At 37.8% G+C, this 16087-nt stretch overlaps 1 protein-coding gene across 50 annotated transcripts in view; it reads right to left on the reverse strand.

The window, feature by feature from the left end:
- RBFOX1 (RNA binding fox-1 homolog 1) overlaps positions 1–16087 on the reverse strand; it is a 910365-nt gene that overhangs the window by 247841 nt on the left and 646437 nt on the right. For 18 of the 50 annotated variants that reach the window (XM_074599156.1, XM_074599147.1, XM_074599144.1 and 15 more), the window contains one exon: positions 14930–15150. The exons of 31 other annotated variants lie outside the window; for them this stretch is intronic. In XM_074599156.1, the coding sequence (XP_074455257.1) occupies positions 14930–15016 (87 nt within the window). In that variant the 5' untranslated portion in view covers positions 15017–15150. The remainder of the gene's footprint in view (positions 1–14929; positions 15151–16087) is intronic. One more of the 50 variants, XM_074599133.1, reaches the window with a different exon arrangement.

The following is a 16087-nucleotide window of genomic DNA, read 5'->3' on the forward strand; positions in this document are numbered from 1 at the left end:
ATTCTTTAGTTTTAGTCATTAGGTGAGGAAGCTACTGGTAAAATGGATGGCATTTCAGACAGTACATTTGAGAATCACTTCATGAGCTTACAGGCATCATTCTCAAGAAATACTTCCACACATACTTAAAGTGCTTGCCAGTATACAGTGTTCCCCAAAAATATGTCTTGGATCTGTTTCAGAAGCGTCTGATTCCCACCTCACAATCTATTTTTATGCCGTGGATGCCGTATCTTGGCATATAGAATAAAGAAAGTGAGAAACATGGGGTAAAAACTGTAGTATTACACAGTGTTATGGAATGTTATCAAGAAAATGAAGCACTGGATAGATTATTTGCTGTGTCAGAAAAGAAGTGCTCAGAAACAAAAAAAAAGAATAAAACTATGAAATATGGGCTTAAATAATTATGTAGTCTGGCTCTGACCCAGAACTACTTTTAAGTGTTTCAGGTACTTAATTTTAACTTCTTGAACTCAGGGAAGGAAAATCTCTACAATGAATTCAACTAACAAACTGAAAACGTAAAATAGAAAACATCATGCCATCTATCCAGAAGCACAATACTACATATTTATTAATATTTTGAAATAATCTCTCCCATGTTAAATAAGATTCACCAAAGAATCACTGGACTACCTGTTCTCTTCTTGATCTCCCGTTTCTTATTGGAACCAAGAGAATAAAAATACCTTTTCTCAGGATTTTGCTATTATTCTGGTACAGGAAGGCTTTTATTAAAAAATTATTTTGTGTAGTTCTGTGATAATCAACCAATAATCATAGAAAGGTTCGGGCTGGAAGGGACCTTAAAGATCACGCAGTTCCACCCCCCTGTCCTGGGCAGCGACACCTCCCACTAGACCAGGCTGCTCAAAGCATCACCCAGCCTGGTCTTAAGGACTTCCAAGGATGGGGCATCAACAACTTCCCTGGGCAACCTGTTCCAGGGCCCCACCACCCTCACAGTAAAGAATTTCTTCCTAATATCTCACCTAAATCTCCCCTCTTTCAGTTTAAAACTGTTACCCCTCTATCATCACACTCCCTGATAAAGAGCCCCTCCCCATCCCTCCTGTAGGCCCCCTTTAGGGACTGGAAGGCTGCTACAAGGTCTCCTCGGAGCCTTCTCTTCTAATGCAAAAGATAAATTTGCAACCAGAAACCTTCCACCAGGAATACAATGACCTCAAGAAGACTGCGGAACAGCATATAAAAAGGATGTTTCACATATACTTAAGCAAGACAATGCCTCTTGTGGACAAGTACCAGAAATAAACACACAGCCACCACAGGAGTTAACATGCACAGAAGCATTTTTATGTGCATGTGAAGGCCATACACTGTCCAGCGATGTTCTAGGTACTCCTCAAAAGTCCATCAGTTCCAGAGAACTAACAAAGAGATACTTAAGACATTGTCTTTCATAGGAACAAAGCCTATTTTCAGAAAACCAGAAGAGTCTCACTTTCTTGCCTCTATGAAATACAGTTAACCCTGTATCGTAATCTGCACATGAGACTACAAGCTAGCCTCCTCCCCATTTCTGCCGTGAGATACTAAACCTTCCTTATATCCATCTGAAGAAGAATTTAACAAAGTCACTATGTGAAAAAGACAATACATGGAGAACAAAGGCCAGAGAAAAACACAGAGAATCAGTATTTGCAATTTGTGTCATAAGACAGAAAATATAATACAGAAAAAATATAAGACAGAAAATATAATACAGAAAAATAAGACTAGAATAGCAGACAGGTTTTAGAGTTCTCTTGCATATTTCGGTCAAAAGACTTACTGACTGCCCAGCAACTTACAGATTCTTTTTAAGGACCTGGCACAGAGGTTTTCTTGTTATTAAAAGATAGACATTACACAACAGGAAAGTAATGTCTATCTTGCTTTTTTGCCTCCGCCTCCCCTCCAAAACCCCAGAAAAGTAGAAAAGACAACTGATATGAAACACCCACTGACATTTTTAGGTCAACACGTTTTCATAGCATCTATCTGATAGTCTGATACAATAAAAACAGTCAATCACTGCAATTTTTTGAGACACCAGGAAGACATGCTTTTCCGGAATGGCCAACTCTAATGTGTGCAGTTACAATACATATGAAAAAAAAATAAGAGTATTTGGTTCTCAGCACCTTTTTCAACAGTAGATGCTATCATATCATTGGAAATGACAAATCCCACTCTACATAAACATGTCATACGTGATTTTAAAAGTCTGCAGGTCTACGGTGCTTTTCTCCCTTCACTACCAATAGGCCTTTGAAATCAAAAAGTAACTCACAATTTTAGATATAATATACAAAAAAAGACGAAAATATATCCCTGTAGTCATCATGAAAAGTTGCCATCATAAAGCTGATTACAGTGACAATTAGACTGAATGTAGAACATTACACAGCATAATATCACAAGCTTTTTAAGTCAGTTGGCAACATATTACCAAATGCCACTCAGAAATCAGATTGCAAGTGTTAGCATCCCTGAATGCATATGAAATTCTCTCATGGATTTAAAGTTTCTCTTAAAGATATGGTTTGAAGTGCAATGCATTGGGGCACAGACTCGGAGCTGTCAGTCAGGTCTCCTTTTGTTTTTCACACAGTGACTCTCAAAAATCTACTACAGATGAAAGTTCATCTAAACTGCCTTCTTTCCAAATCTGTGCTTCCCTGTTGGGAACATATTCAACAGACTTGGCTTACGGTACAGGATGTATATACTGGGCTTAATTGTGCCTAACAATCGTCTTGGCCAGTGGAAGGCATTTTCAGATGGGAAATGTGTATGAACATCTGTTACGTTTCCCTATGCCTGATTTTAACTGTTCCTTCATGGAGGAAGGCATAAAAATCAAAGCATTCATTTCTGTAGTAAAAAGAGCGTGTACTCACTTCAGTCAATCCGGCACAGTATGTCAGTCAAAAATGCTACTCTGAGAATCCTGCAATGGATTTATTTCATTTCCTGTAACAGCAGTGTTCAAAAGGCTTGAGTGTGTTTTAACAACTTACGTCTACAAAATAAGTCACCACAGGAGCCAGCAAAGGCGGTTTCCCAGTACACATTTACTAATGCTATAATGAAACCAATCCATCTATTTCTTTTCTTACAAAATTAGTTTTGAAAAATTTCTTTGACTCATCAACAATTTTAGTTAGCCTTTAGAAATATTTAGAAGCAAATCTTTACATACATTATTTTCTTTCATTTTATATTTAAGATTCTGAATGAATAAACAAACATGGAACTACACAGAGCCTCTTCTGCAACAAAATGAATGGCAAACATAAGAACTGGTCTGACAGGGGGAAAATTGAGTAGGAAGAACAATTTTCCAAAGACTGGCTGGTCTTTTAAGGAGAACTGGGCCTAACCCTAGCTGCTGTCTTCCAGTTAGTCTTAAATCTTCTTCTGTTACTGGATCCAGACAGTGATAACTGCTAGATCCTCCTCCTTGTATCTAGGTAGTAAAGAGTGAGATGGATACTTAAACGGAAAGAGAATACAAAGAGAATGTGGAAGCTACATTTTTAATGTTATAAGTTGGTCACAGACAGGTTGAGATATTCTCAAGATTTCAAGTTTGCTTTATTCTGGTTTTAAATAGCCAAAGAAAAAAAAAGAAAGGGTACAGCTTTCTGTCTAGACACAAGATTTTAAAAAAGTAATAATCAAAACTGTAATTTATTCCTGTGTTCCAGAAGGGGGGGGGCGTGTGTGCTCCAATTACACTGTTTCCCTTAGCAAAAGGAAAGCTTGTGCTGTCTTTCTCATGTTCATCTCAGAAAGACTTTTGCATGACTTGTCACAACAGAACACGCCAGATTTTTCATTCTCCTTGGTCTATCTCAGGACAAGGTAGAAAAGATTGCTGCACTTCTGAAAGTAACATTTATTGGAATGGAGATCAAATAGTGAAACCATATTCTGTAGCCTGTACCTGAATAGACAGCTTTCCATTACAGGACAGTTTCCAGGTACTGCAAACTTAAAAACCACTTCGTACTAATCAGTTATTACAAATGCACAACAAAATATAAATTGTTTAGGTTACTGAGGAGCAGACCTTTTCAAGTATGTCTCAGGCTCTATAGAATAAAATTTTGTTGGGACTCTGTTAAACTATCCTCATGGCTTTCTTAAGAATTTGTATTTTCTGTTTTGTACACAAAAAATGGGCATCCTCTTCCATCCTGTTTTTTGATAGCTCTAAATAGCATTTATGTTTTGGGTTGGTTTTGTTGTTTGGGTTTTTTTTTAATAACTGAAGTTAAAATATTTTCATTCTAACAGGGCACTGAAATACAGTTGTAGAGGTTTGCTTTCTCTCTGTACCTCAAATGTTAGCAAGATCAAATTTCTTTTAAAAAAATTTATTCAAATACTATTTTTCAGAACAATTCCAAGTCAAAGAGAAAGAGAACCTAAAAAATGTAAGCTCATTTCATTAAAAATAGGCTTTTTCTGTATTTCTCAAAATATTAACAATGCATCTCAAAATATTAAAAATTTATCTCTAATCTCTTTTTGCACAGACAAGATCTAATACATCAGAGAAGCAAAAGAAAAAAAATACTAAAAAGCCGGTCAAACATTAAACCCACTTTCCTGAAAATAAAACCCTGTATGCATAAAATACATATCCAATACTTAGAGAATAAGGAACCATTTTGCACAGAGGGGTAATACATCCTCAAACTTTCTTTCAGGTAAGTGAAGCAGGTCCCATCTTAAGCACTGAATTCAGCATCCAACTGAGCCGAAGCACCTGGGCCACACTTACAGAGAAAAGTTATCTCTAGGGAGTAAGGAAGGACTTCTCAGGTTTACTAATTCACTAAAAGCATCACACTGAGGCTCGGAGAGAAAAAAAAGAATGATTCATTCTGTGTTATTACCTACAAGATCATTCACAGATGCAGGAAGACCTGCTTTTCCCTCACCTCTAGTCACCTTCTACTTCTCGAGTACATGTCATCTTTCTTGCTTTTGACCAACTACGTGGTTATATCTTTTTAGAAGCCTGACAGCGTTGCGTTTTGGTGTTGGTTTGTTTGTTTTTTAACCTGTTCATATCACTCACTGGAATTCTCACCTACGTTCAGGTTCTGATTGAATGTAATTCTAAGATTTTCTCTAGGGTGGAAGATGAGTAAAATGTTTGGAAATTCACTTTTTTCCTCTTTCTTGCTCTCACATGTCAACGTGATTTGTTCTCAAAGTGTTTGGAACGTACTTGTATATAGTAGTACTGTCAGTAAAAATGAAGAGAGCTGATGCATACCTGCATAGCTGCTGGTAACTTTCAGAGACATCTTTGTATTTGCATTTTGGCAGCCACTCTCTTCCCTGGGTTAGATGTTTTGCAGTTAAAATGCCTAAGATGGCTGGAGATGTATTTTACTGTATTTGCTACATATACAAATGTTACAGAGAAAGTAAGGTGTCATAGACAATATATAAAAAGCCTACTGTTTTCTCCTCCATTACTTTTAAATTTTAATAATTGGCATAGAGAAGGGCATTACATGCTTTTGAAATAGTATAGCGAAGTAAGGACAGAGACATAACAAAAGCGTACTTCTAGCTCTACAAGATGAAAAAGCACTGGGATAATGATCATTTCCCCAGATTTTGAATCTCTCAGAATTAAAATAAATAAATAAGTAATCAGCATAGTTTAGATAAATTCACTGCTTTATGGGTATTTTTAGGTTTATCCTAATAAGAAAATAGTTGCTTTTACTTAAGGATACTTTCTAATGAAGTCTGAATGTTTCCTTGAAATGCACAATTTGTTTTATTTAATTCAAAGGCCTCAAACAAAATCTTAAAAGGCAGAATATGAGCCGTTCTGACTCTTCAATATATAGGCAAGAGACTTTTACTTTCTTCTCAGCTTGATCAGCAATAAAGCAATACATAGATGATAAAAATAAAGATATTCTTTATTGATTTAATAAATCCATCAGAATTAAAGAGGATTAAATCACCCTCCAAACTGTCTAGCTCATGTATCTCTGGCCACTAGGGGAAGAGGAGGAACCAGCGTATCAAAATTTACCCTAATCCACAATAATCTGAATCTCATGAAACACAAATGGAAACTCTGACACAGAAAATGTACCCGGATCAAATTCATATTATCTGTTTACAGCATTCATGACCTGTCACTACACTAAAAAAAAAAAGAAAAACAAGACCACCAAAATGTTTCAAATTATCTGTGAACCCTTCTTAAGCTTGTAAACTTAAGACAGCTGTGATATCTAGCTGGCAAATATTTAGCCAGGTGTGATTCCATCAGTCTCAGCTAGTAATAGAGCAGTTCAAATGCAATCTCCAATTACTTCAGCTGAAAATATTTACAGTTTAAATTATGATGTCCTTATTTTATTTCCACAACCTGGTCTACTGAAATAGACATTTCAGATGTTTTTATAACACCCTCTCTGAAATCAGGTCTGAGAAAACAGTTACCTGCATACCTCAGTTAAAAAAGCAAGCAAGACCAAATAAAACAAAAAGATGTATTTCAACTGGGTTTCCAACTTTAACTCATGTAACACAAGATAACTTGTCAGAGGGTGAATAGGTAAAATATTCATAGAATCGCAGAATCTTCATGGTTGGAAAGGACCTTTGAGATCATCGAGTCCAACCATACACACACAAAAACCAAACCAAAACAAAACCGCAAAAAAACCCCTACAATCTCTGCCACTAGAGCATGCCCTGAAGTGACACATCTACACGTTTCTTAAACACCTCTAGGGATGGTGAGTCAACCACCTCCCTGGGCAGGCTGTTCCAGGGCCTGACCACTCTTTCAGTAAAGTAATTCTGCCTAATATCTAATCTAAACCTCCCCTGCTGCAACTTCAGACCATTTCCTCTGGTCCTGCCATTATCCACTTGGGAGAAGAGGCCAACACCCACCTCTCCACAGCCTCCTTTCAGGTAGTTGTAGAGGGCAATGAGGTCTCCCCTCAGCCTCCTCTTCTCCAAGCTAAACATGCCCAGCTCCCTCAGCCTCTCCTCATATGACCTGGTCTCCAGACCCCTCACCAGCCTGGTAGCTCTGGGGCCCAGAACTGAACACAGTACTCGAGGTGAGGCCTCACCAGTGCCGAGTACAGAGGCACCATCACTTCCCTACTCCTGCTGGCCACGCTATTCCTGATACAAGCCAGAATGCTGTTGGCCTTCTTGGCCACCCGGGCACACTGCTGGCTCACGTGAAGCTGGCCGTCCACCAGCACCCCCAGGGCCTTTGCTGCTGGGCAGCTTTCCAGCCACTCTTCCCCAAGCCTGTAGCGTTGCTTGGGGTTGTTGTGACCGAAATGCAGGACCCGGCACTTGGCCTTATTAAACCTCATACAGTTGGCCTTGGCCCACAGATTCAGCCTGTCCGGGTCCCTCTGTAGAGCCTTCCTTCCCTCAAGCAGATCAACACTCCCACCTAGTTTGGTGTCGTCTGCAAACCTGCTGAGGGTGCACTCAATCCCCTCATCCAGATCATTGATAAAGACATTAAACAAAACTGGCCCCAAAACTGAGCCCCGAGGGACACCACTGTTGAGCAGCCGCCAAGAGGATTTCACCCCATTAATCACAACTCTCTGGGCACGGCCATCCAGACAGTTTTTAACCCAGTGAAGAGTACACTTGTCTATGCCATGGTTCACCAGCTTCTCCAGGAGAATGCTGTGGGGGACGGTGTCAAAGGCCTTACCAAAGTCCAGATAGACAACGTCCACAGCCTTCCCCGCATCCAGAAGGCGGGTCACAGGGTCATAGAAAGAGATCAGGTTGGTTAAGCAGGACCTCCCTTTCCTAAACCCTGATCCCTTGGCTGCCCTGCACTTGCCGCGACAGCTCGCTCAAGATGATCCTCCTCTCCATGATCTTTCCTGGTACCGAGGTCAGGCTGACAGGCCTGTAGTTCCCCGGATCCTCCCTTCCGACCCTTCTTGTAGATGGGCGTCACATTAGCCACCCTCCAGTCATCTGGTACCTCCCCTGTTGACCAAGACTGTTGATAAATGATGGAGAGAGGCTTGGTGAGCTCTCCCACCAGCTCCCTGAGTACTCTTGGGTGAATCCCATCCGGCCCCATATGTAACGTGTTATTGGCTAATTGACAGTTTCGTAGCTTTAGGGTAGTATGAATAGAAAATACACATCATCATTTATAAAAAACAACTAGTTTTATCCTTTTATCGTTACAATATAGCAGACAAAGTTTATAGTATCATATGCAGGTAGTTAATTTAACTCCTTATTGCAACACAATCTTGTGATGTGATCCAGTCAAGCTTCGTCTCTCTTTTCCTAGATACACTCGGGTGTTTTAAAGCCAGTAAAAATGAAGGAGATTTTCCCACCTGCATCATTTGCCAAGTTCCATGTTTATACGCCAAACAAAGAAGAAAACAGTTTCTGAGAAACTATGAGGAATTTCAGACTCTCTTTCTCCAGATCACCTTAACTAGCTCAATTATCACATCTCAAATGAAAAACCACCACTTTATTTTTACAGCTCTGGAGGCTGAATGCCCTGCGGATAGGTGGTCTGACTATTGAAGACAGAGGCAAAGTAGGCATTAAGTATCTCAGCCTTCTCCTTGTCCTTGGTTACAACTTTCCCCCCTGCATCCAGTAAGGGATGGAGATTCTCCCTGGCTCTCTTTTTGTTGATGTATTTATAAAAACAACTCCATAACAATAATTGTTCTATATTATACATAAATATTTTTATATATATATAAAAATATTGTTCTATACAAGCACATTTCTATATCAGTTGTGTATCATTCTACTGAAAGCAACGGAATTTCAAAGTTGTTTCTCCTGGCATAATCTGGCCATCAGAATTTTTATTACTGATGATTATGCACGAGTCAGGAAAAAAAAAAAGCACAGCTGAAATTCCAGATCCTTGGAAATAGTCATATCAGCTTGCTGGACTCTAGTTAGGGAAGCCAAATTAAATAATCTGCTTTTGCAGCGAATCCAAATCTTAAAACTTTTGTCTTATTTAGGGGATGAATAAACAAATAGAACCTGTCCTAATGAAAGTTATTCTATCTATAAATCTGTTCTGTTAAAATAAGCTCAAATATCCTTTTATTTATTCCACTTCAAAAAGACTGCAGAAGCTGCAGCCATGAAGGCCCAGATCTCTCCAGATTCTTGCCATACTAAAACACTCCATTGAAGTGTATTATCCAACACACAAGCTAGTGACTGCAATTATATAGCGTCATGTCTAAAATTCACTAATACTGATAGTACATGTGTAAGTGGGACAGCAAAAAATTCTGTGTCTGTTTGGTGTCATATGAAATCTTTTGGGTTTTTTGCTGCGCTCAGGAAGAAGCTCTGACTGTAACACAACATTGACCGAGCTGACGGAATAAGAGGTAATGTACGTAGTATTACCTAACTCATTCAAATTATGTTACGCATTGATTTCTGAAATCAAATGAGAAAATCATGCAGATGGGAAGAGAGAATAACCGCTAGCTTCTTAGTCAAACTGAACTATTTAGATAGGCTATCCCCACTAAAAAAATCTTTTTGATCAATGCCAAAGACATTCTGTGTCATTGCCCCTCCCTCTGCAGGTTCATTCACCTGATATTTTATGATATCTGCACTTACTAGCAGGAAACAAAGGCAGATTAAAAGAAAATAAACTCTTGCAATAGCAATAACAAAATAGTTCCAAACTGTCTGTAGCCTCTTGAGCAAATGAGAGGTTTCCCAGAGAACACATGTTGGCTACACTGCCTGATCCAAGTATCAAAAGGAAAAAAAATAAAACTGAAACTGTATTTCCAGAGGTTTAAACACTGATAACTGAAAATGTTCGTAAACAAAGTAATAAGGACCACATCCCTCACTACTACCATCACCTTACAGCTCATTAAAAGCACTTTTGATACAGAAGCGAGAAAACCTCTGCAACTCATAGAGAGAAGACATTTTAAATATACTCTCTCAAAACCAGAACAAAATACACACTTGGATGAAAAGTGATTGCAGCAGTAAAACATGTTAGTCCTCCACTCACAAAGTGCAGTAATAGGAGACCCTTATCACTTGCAGAGACAGAAAAACACAATCAAGCCAGAATAAATCTGCATCTAAGGTAAATCATCTACTTACTGCATTTCAAATAGGCCATTCGGCCAATGTAAACAGAAATTATGCACTGCATTCCACTAGATCATAATCTAAAACCAACCGAAACAACAGTACACCACTTCAGGCAACATGCGAAGAATTAAAACCTCTCATCATTTTATTTCAAATGCATTATTCAAATAAAAACTACTCCATTACGAAAGCCTTTTTAATGTAAGGCAACGCAACACATCCACAACATTTTCCAAAACAGGACTGCCGGAAAGGAAGCGTGATTTTGCAGGTAGCCTAACACACTAGCATCTGCAAGTATTTTGAATGCATTTGCTGCTAGCAGTTCCCAATACGGCACTAAAACAAGGACTTTACAGACGGGGAAAGATGGAACTGTGAAGACGTCTGCACCACTACTTTTCACAGCATATTCTAGGCAATTCTCTCACTTAGCCCTAAAATAAAATGGAAGTGTCTCCAGATTACCACTTTTCCAGTTGTCAGTCAACCACACCAGTTATGGAAAAATCAGATGCACAGATATAATCAAAATATCTTAAGAATAATTTAGGTTTAAGAATAATGGAGTTAAAAGTACGGTAATTCCCCGTCTCTTAAAATAGTTAATCAGCAGCTATCTATTTCCTACTTTTCTTCTATCCCCCTTTACCACCACACAAATAAATAAGCAAATAAACGCAGAAGAAGAGGTTTTAGCCTAGCTGGCTGAAGTCTTTAACAATGAACATAAGCTTAAACCCTCAGAACTCTTAGAGCTTTTCTGGTCGCTATGCTAAAATAAAAGCATACTTTAAAAATACTTGACCACATTCAGAAAAAAAACTCATGTTTTTAATCTTAAATTTAAGTAGGTCATTTTGTATCAAATAGAACTGTCTCTCCACTTGGAATTTTCCAGTAGTTTACTGAAAAGTCTAAGTAATTTCAACTTTAATAACTTTTATAATGGACATGAACTCCTCTTTCTCTGCTAAATGGAAATTGAGCCACCTACACCAGCCATGTAATAAGTAATTTAGCACCCATCATGAAAACATCACATATTGCACTTCTGTTTTTAAAATATTTTATCATAATCCTAACATTCCAAGTATCCAGAGCAATTGAAAAGATTTTATATACCTAAACCACTAAAAACCCATGAAAGATGAAGGTAATATGGAGATATTTAACTTGTTATTCTAAAAACACACTACTCTTCTATGAATTGCAAAATAGTTTTTTGATGCTGCACTTTGTAGTTGTAATGATAAACAGAACTTTTTTTTCACATGTTTATTCCGAGAACACGTAAGAGGGTTCAGCAGCACCCAGCCACGCTGTCTGACAGTAGGGCAATGGTCCCATCCCCTGGTCAGTGCGGATGGACCTTTTTCACGGGACACCCTACTGACCTCACTGCTTATCTGGACATAAGGGTTCCCCCCAAGGGAATCAAAAGACAAAACTGGTGTATGAACCAAGGGCAGGATAAGAAGCCTTTCACTGGATTGCCACTTAATCCTCTATGGCTTTTTTTTTTAATCTCACCTGCCAGGAGAAACAGTGTGCTAGTTTTGACATCAAGCAGGCCTTGCTGTCCACAGCATATGCAAGTGCTGGATTGCAGTACCTGCTCTGGTCCTCATGGCAGCGTAACTGGGACAGGCTGTGAAGCCACCAGTACATCTTTTGTGCCAAGTCAGAAAACATCTCTCCACCCACATGAGGCATAATGCTATTTATGCATCATTTGTACTTTCATGTGATTTTTTTTTTTTCCTTCTACAGTTTCACCCAGGGGGAAGAAGGGAGAGGAACAGATACTTTATTTTTCCTCATTAAAAAAATGTGTTAAGAAATCATAGGCAATAATAATATCATCATTCTAATAAGTTTTTTTAAGGTATATATTTACTTATTGGAAAATGAAACTAGCTTCGCAAGTATATTAATCATAAGTTGGGACATTTTGGATATACCTGTAACTCTGCCAACTACCTTCTTTCTCTCTAAAAACGCATGCACTCCATGTTTCATTATCTCACTCAAACATATGATCTCAGGAAGAGGAATACAAACCTTCTTCATAGAATAATACATGCCATTGGAAAAATACATGCCATTGGAAAAATACACATGGCTATTTATCTAGTGTTTCCGGTGAGGCATCCACAATATCTGCACTTTTTTGTTTGTCCTAAGTTTCACACATTCCAGTACTCTGTAACAACAGGGTGTGACAAAAGCAAGCAGAGGACGTAGAATGGAGTTTACTGAAGAATTTAGGAGGAAAGACTGAAAAAGGCTGCACATACACAGCATAAAGTAAAATAATACACAGTGCTTGAAGGTGCGGAACCTCTGAAGACTAACAGTCCTCCACAGAGATCTGAGCTCTCTTGCGTTCAACCATGCAACACAAAACATGAAAAAAACCAAAATAGTCCCCCAATATGCAATACTCTGTTGTCATATGCAATCTTGGTGTAAATCCAAATGGAAACCATGGGGAATCCCTAATCAGACATACATCTACTGTGTGCAGAAATCCATGCAAGCAAATAAATAAATTGCAATCTTATAAGCCTCTAATATGTTTAAACAGCCTCATATTCAAAAATACTTCAGGGTTGTGGCTATCAATCTGCAATCCAGTAAAAACATTTGCATAATCAGTTTTATCAAGGCATATTTTTGAAGAAATTTTCCATTAAAGTTCTGAACATTATGTAATTACTGCTTAGAAGAGGAGCACATAAATATGCCTATCAAGTGTCCTTTGCATCATTTATTTTGGATACTTTACTTAGGTTTACTCTAAGTGACAAACAATAAGCATTCTAATATCATAAGCTGACTGCAGATACTGCAAATGCAGATAAAAACTTGGGGTGAGAATGTGGTTAAACCATTTAATGTTCTAGTTGACCCACTAAGACAGTAACTCAAATATTTGTTTTGTTTCAGAAATGCAATTTTCAGGTATGACATTAGGGAAAGGGAGATGAGACTAGAGCAGTATCCATACAAAGAACAGTTTTCAACTGTACCTATAAACATACCTATTTTTTTGTAGAATAATTCTTATTGCTTGACTATTTTAGACCTATGCTAATGGAGTATCATAGGCCTGGATGTATCTTTCTAAGGAAAGAAAGAAAAGAAAAAAAAGATTGAAATAAGGCATCCCGAATTTTCAAAGGGCCCTTTCTTCTAATCTATCTGCTTGGATAATGTGTCCAGAGTGGCATTTTGTAATGACAGCAACTTTCCAACAAATCAATAGTTATTTAATTCCCAACAAGCTCTCGAGTCCATTAAACCTGATTACATTCACCCATTTCAGTTGGGTGCAGTTATTTTTCCTACACCGGCACTTAATCTATAACAGGAACTTATGAGAACTTTCAAAAGCAATTTCAACATCAATCAGCATAGAGTGAAAGGCACGATTTGCTTGTAATTATTTATTGGACAGGATGGCACAGGGTCTGACTGAGCTCTAGAGTCCGACCTTCACCCCCAAATTCTAATGGATATGAAAGCCTGCTTAATGTGTTCAAGTGTGCTACCGTGTCTCACCGGTTAAAAAAAATAATAGCATCAGCTTACATGTCCCAGAAGACACAGTTTTTCAATACCTGATAATGGCCACTGTGCAATGCTATATTTCTGTTTTAGACATATGTGTCTGATATTAAGCATACAGCGAAGAACACAACTCACAGTCCAGTCTTCAATTACTGAATGGACCTATATGGGAAAAAACTCTTTCACAGTGTGATTGCCCCTCTACACCAGCTAACTGTTGTAGTAAAACAGCACAATGAAAATTTGTCTCTCCTCCACAATTAATTTGACTGCTCACTAGCATGACACAGAAATTCTGTAATAGATGTGTGTCTCTCTCGACCTTGTTAATGCCTAATATCTACCTACTGCCATTTATAGGATACACTGGTTTGTTTTTTTTTCCCGCTTTGTCAATACTTGGAAATGTTACTTAAATTCTTTCTTAATGTCTTCTAATACTGTAAAGCATAGAATACTTTTTGCTTAATTAGTGCCTCCATTCAAAATCCTGTCCAACAGGAAAAAATTCAGTAGTACCACTTCTTGATAAACATAAAATAAAAATCAAAAACAGACAACACAACAACAACTAAATCTAGTAATTGCCAGTTAACTTCTAAAATACAGAACTCTTGCCCTGAAGCAAGATCTTACACCTTCAGGGCTCAAAAGAATTAATACGACGTGCATAAATATTCTGCAAAGGTTATCTGTTTCTATACACGCAAAAACACAAACCCTTTTTCATTTGGTGTGATGCATAACACGTGAATTAATGCATATTTAACACTATTCACATTCGCTGTGCTAAAACACTTAACCTAAACACATCATGGTAAGTTACTTTGTCTTATGACCTGCCGTGGGAATGCTGACTCCCTCAGAAACCTAGAATGGATAGCAAATCCTCTGCCCTGTGGTCAACCTCGTGAAGCAAAGGCATGAATGTTAAACAGCAGACAAATCAATACAAGCAAATATAGCTCAACTACACCATTTATTCAGCCATGAGAGATGTCAATACACAGATTAGGGTGATCCATCTTTTTGATTTCCTACTGTCTTCTCACTGACTACATGAGAGCTTTTGCCTGTATTAAAAGCGTTTGCTTTCTCAACCATAAAAATTCCAATTATTACTCTAAGTGCGCTAGAGTTAAGTTGCTTGTTGGAAGCGGCCTTGCATTACCTGAACAAGTCCAGCGAAGTATGGTGCTGCCGGCAGAATCATTGGCACTCCATATGGATGTAGCAAAACTCCTTGAGACGACAACATGGTTTAAGTGATAGTATTACTCCCACTAAAGCTAAACACATCAATTGAAAGTTAAGGGAAAATCTATATACCAACTTCTTCCAAACTCAGAGCTAGAACCAAATAACTTCTGTCAGGGGCAAAGCCCACATCAGCTGTAAAAAAAAGAAAAAAATTGACGTCAGCAACTCTTAATGTTAAAATTTTCTTCAGAGACAACAGATAGAGACAACAGCTGCAAACCTAACTCTACCAAAAAAGGAAGGGGCTATTTTGGGATCAGCTTAAGTAACATGACTAACCAACTACTCTTTATCAGTTCAGATTTTTAAGCGCTATACACATACAGATCAAATTCTGTACAGATCTACTGATTACAATTAATTTTCCTATCAGTTCTGGTATACACATGACAACAGTTACTATCAGAAGGCATTTAAAAAATAATCAGGTTTATCATGATTAAGTAAATAAATGTTTCCCTGTATTTATAAGCTGTTAAACAATATTCATGTGAGAGTTTAAACTAAAGTCTGTTACATAGGATGCATATTCTGGTTTGATTCATTATATTTTTCTTGCTTATTTTGAGTATTTGAGCTAACTAATACAAGCTAACTGCTTCTATTAGGGTTATATTTTAATGGCTTTTCTAACCTTTCACAACATCTATGTTGTGTTGCAGCTTCTTTTAAAAAGAACAAATTTGATCTTTAGAGTATTTCACAGCCATTCTTCAATTAAACTTACACTTGGAGCAAAATTTAGGCTGTTTTCCCCTCTAAACACAACAGATTTGCTTTTTAATGCACTACTTGCAAGACATTCTCTTCCATAGCTAGTAATTTTTACTTTAGACAAAACAAACTTAGTCATCAACACCTGTTTCATGTGCAATGCATCTTCTACTATTGCAGATATGACTAATGACAAGAATTACAACTGAGCAAGATTTTTTTAATTCAATAAATTAGTTATGTGCTTTAAAACTTCACGTTCCAAGTAAAAAAAAAAAAATCCTGTCCTACAGTCTTTGAATAACCAGCGTGCTTCACATCACTAATTTCAGCTACTTGATTTTGTTGCATAATT

This window comes from Larus michahellis, chromosome 8 (genome assembly GCF_964199755.1).
Source record: "Larus michahellis chromosome 8, bLarMic1.1, whole genome shotgun sequence".
Classification (NCBI taxonomy): domain Eukaryota; kingdom Metazoa; phylum Chordata; class Aves; order Charadriiformes; family Laridae; genus Larus; species Larus michahellis.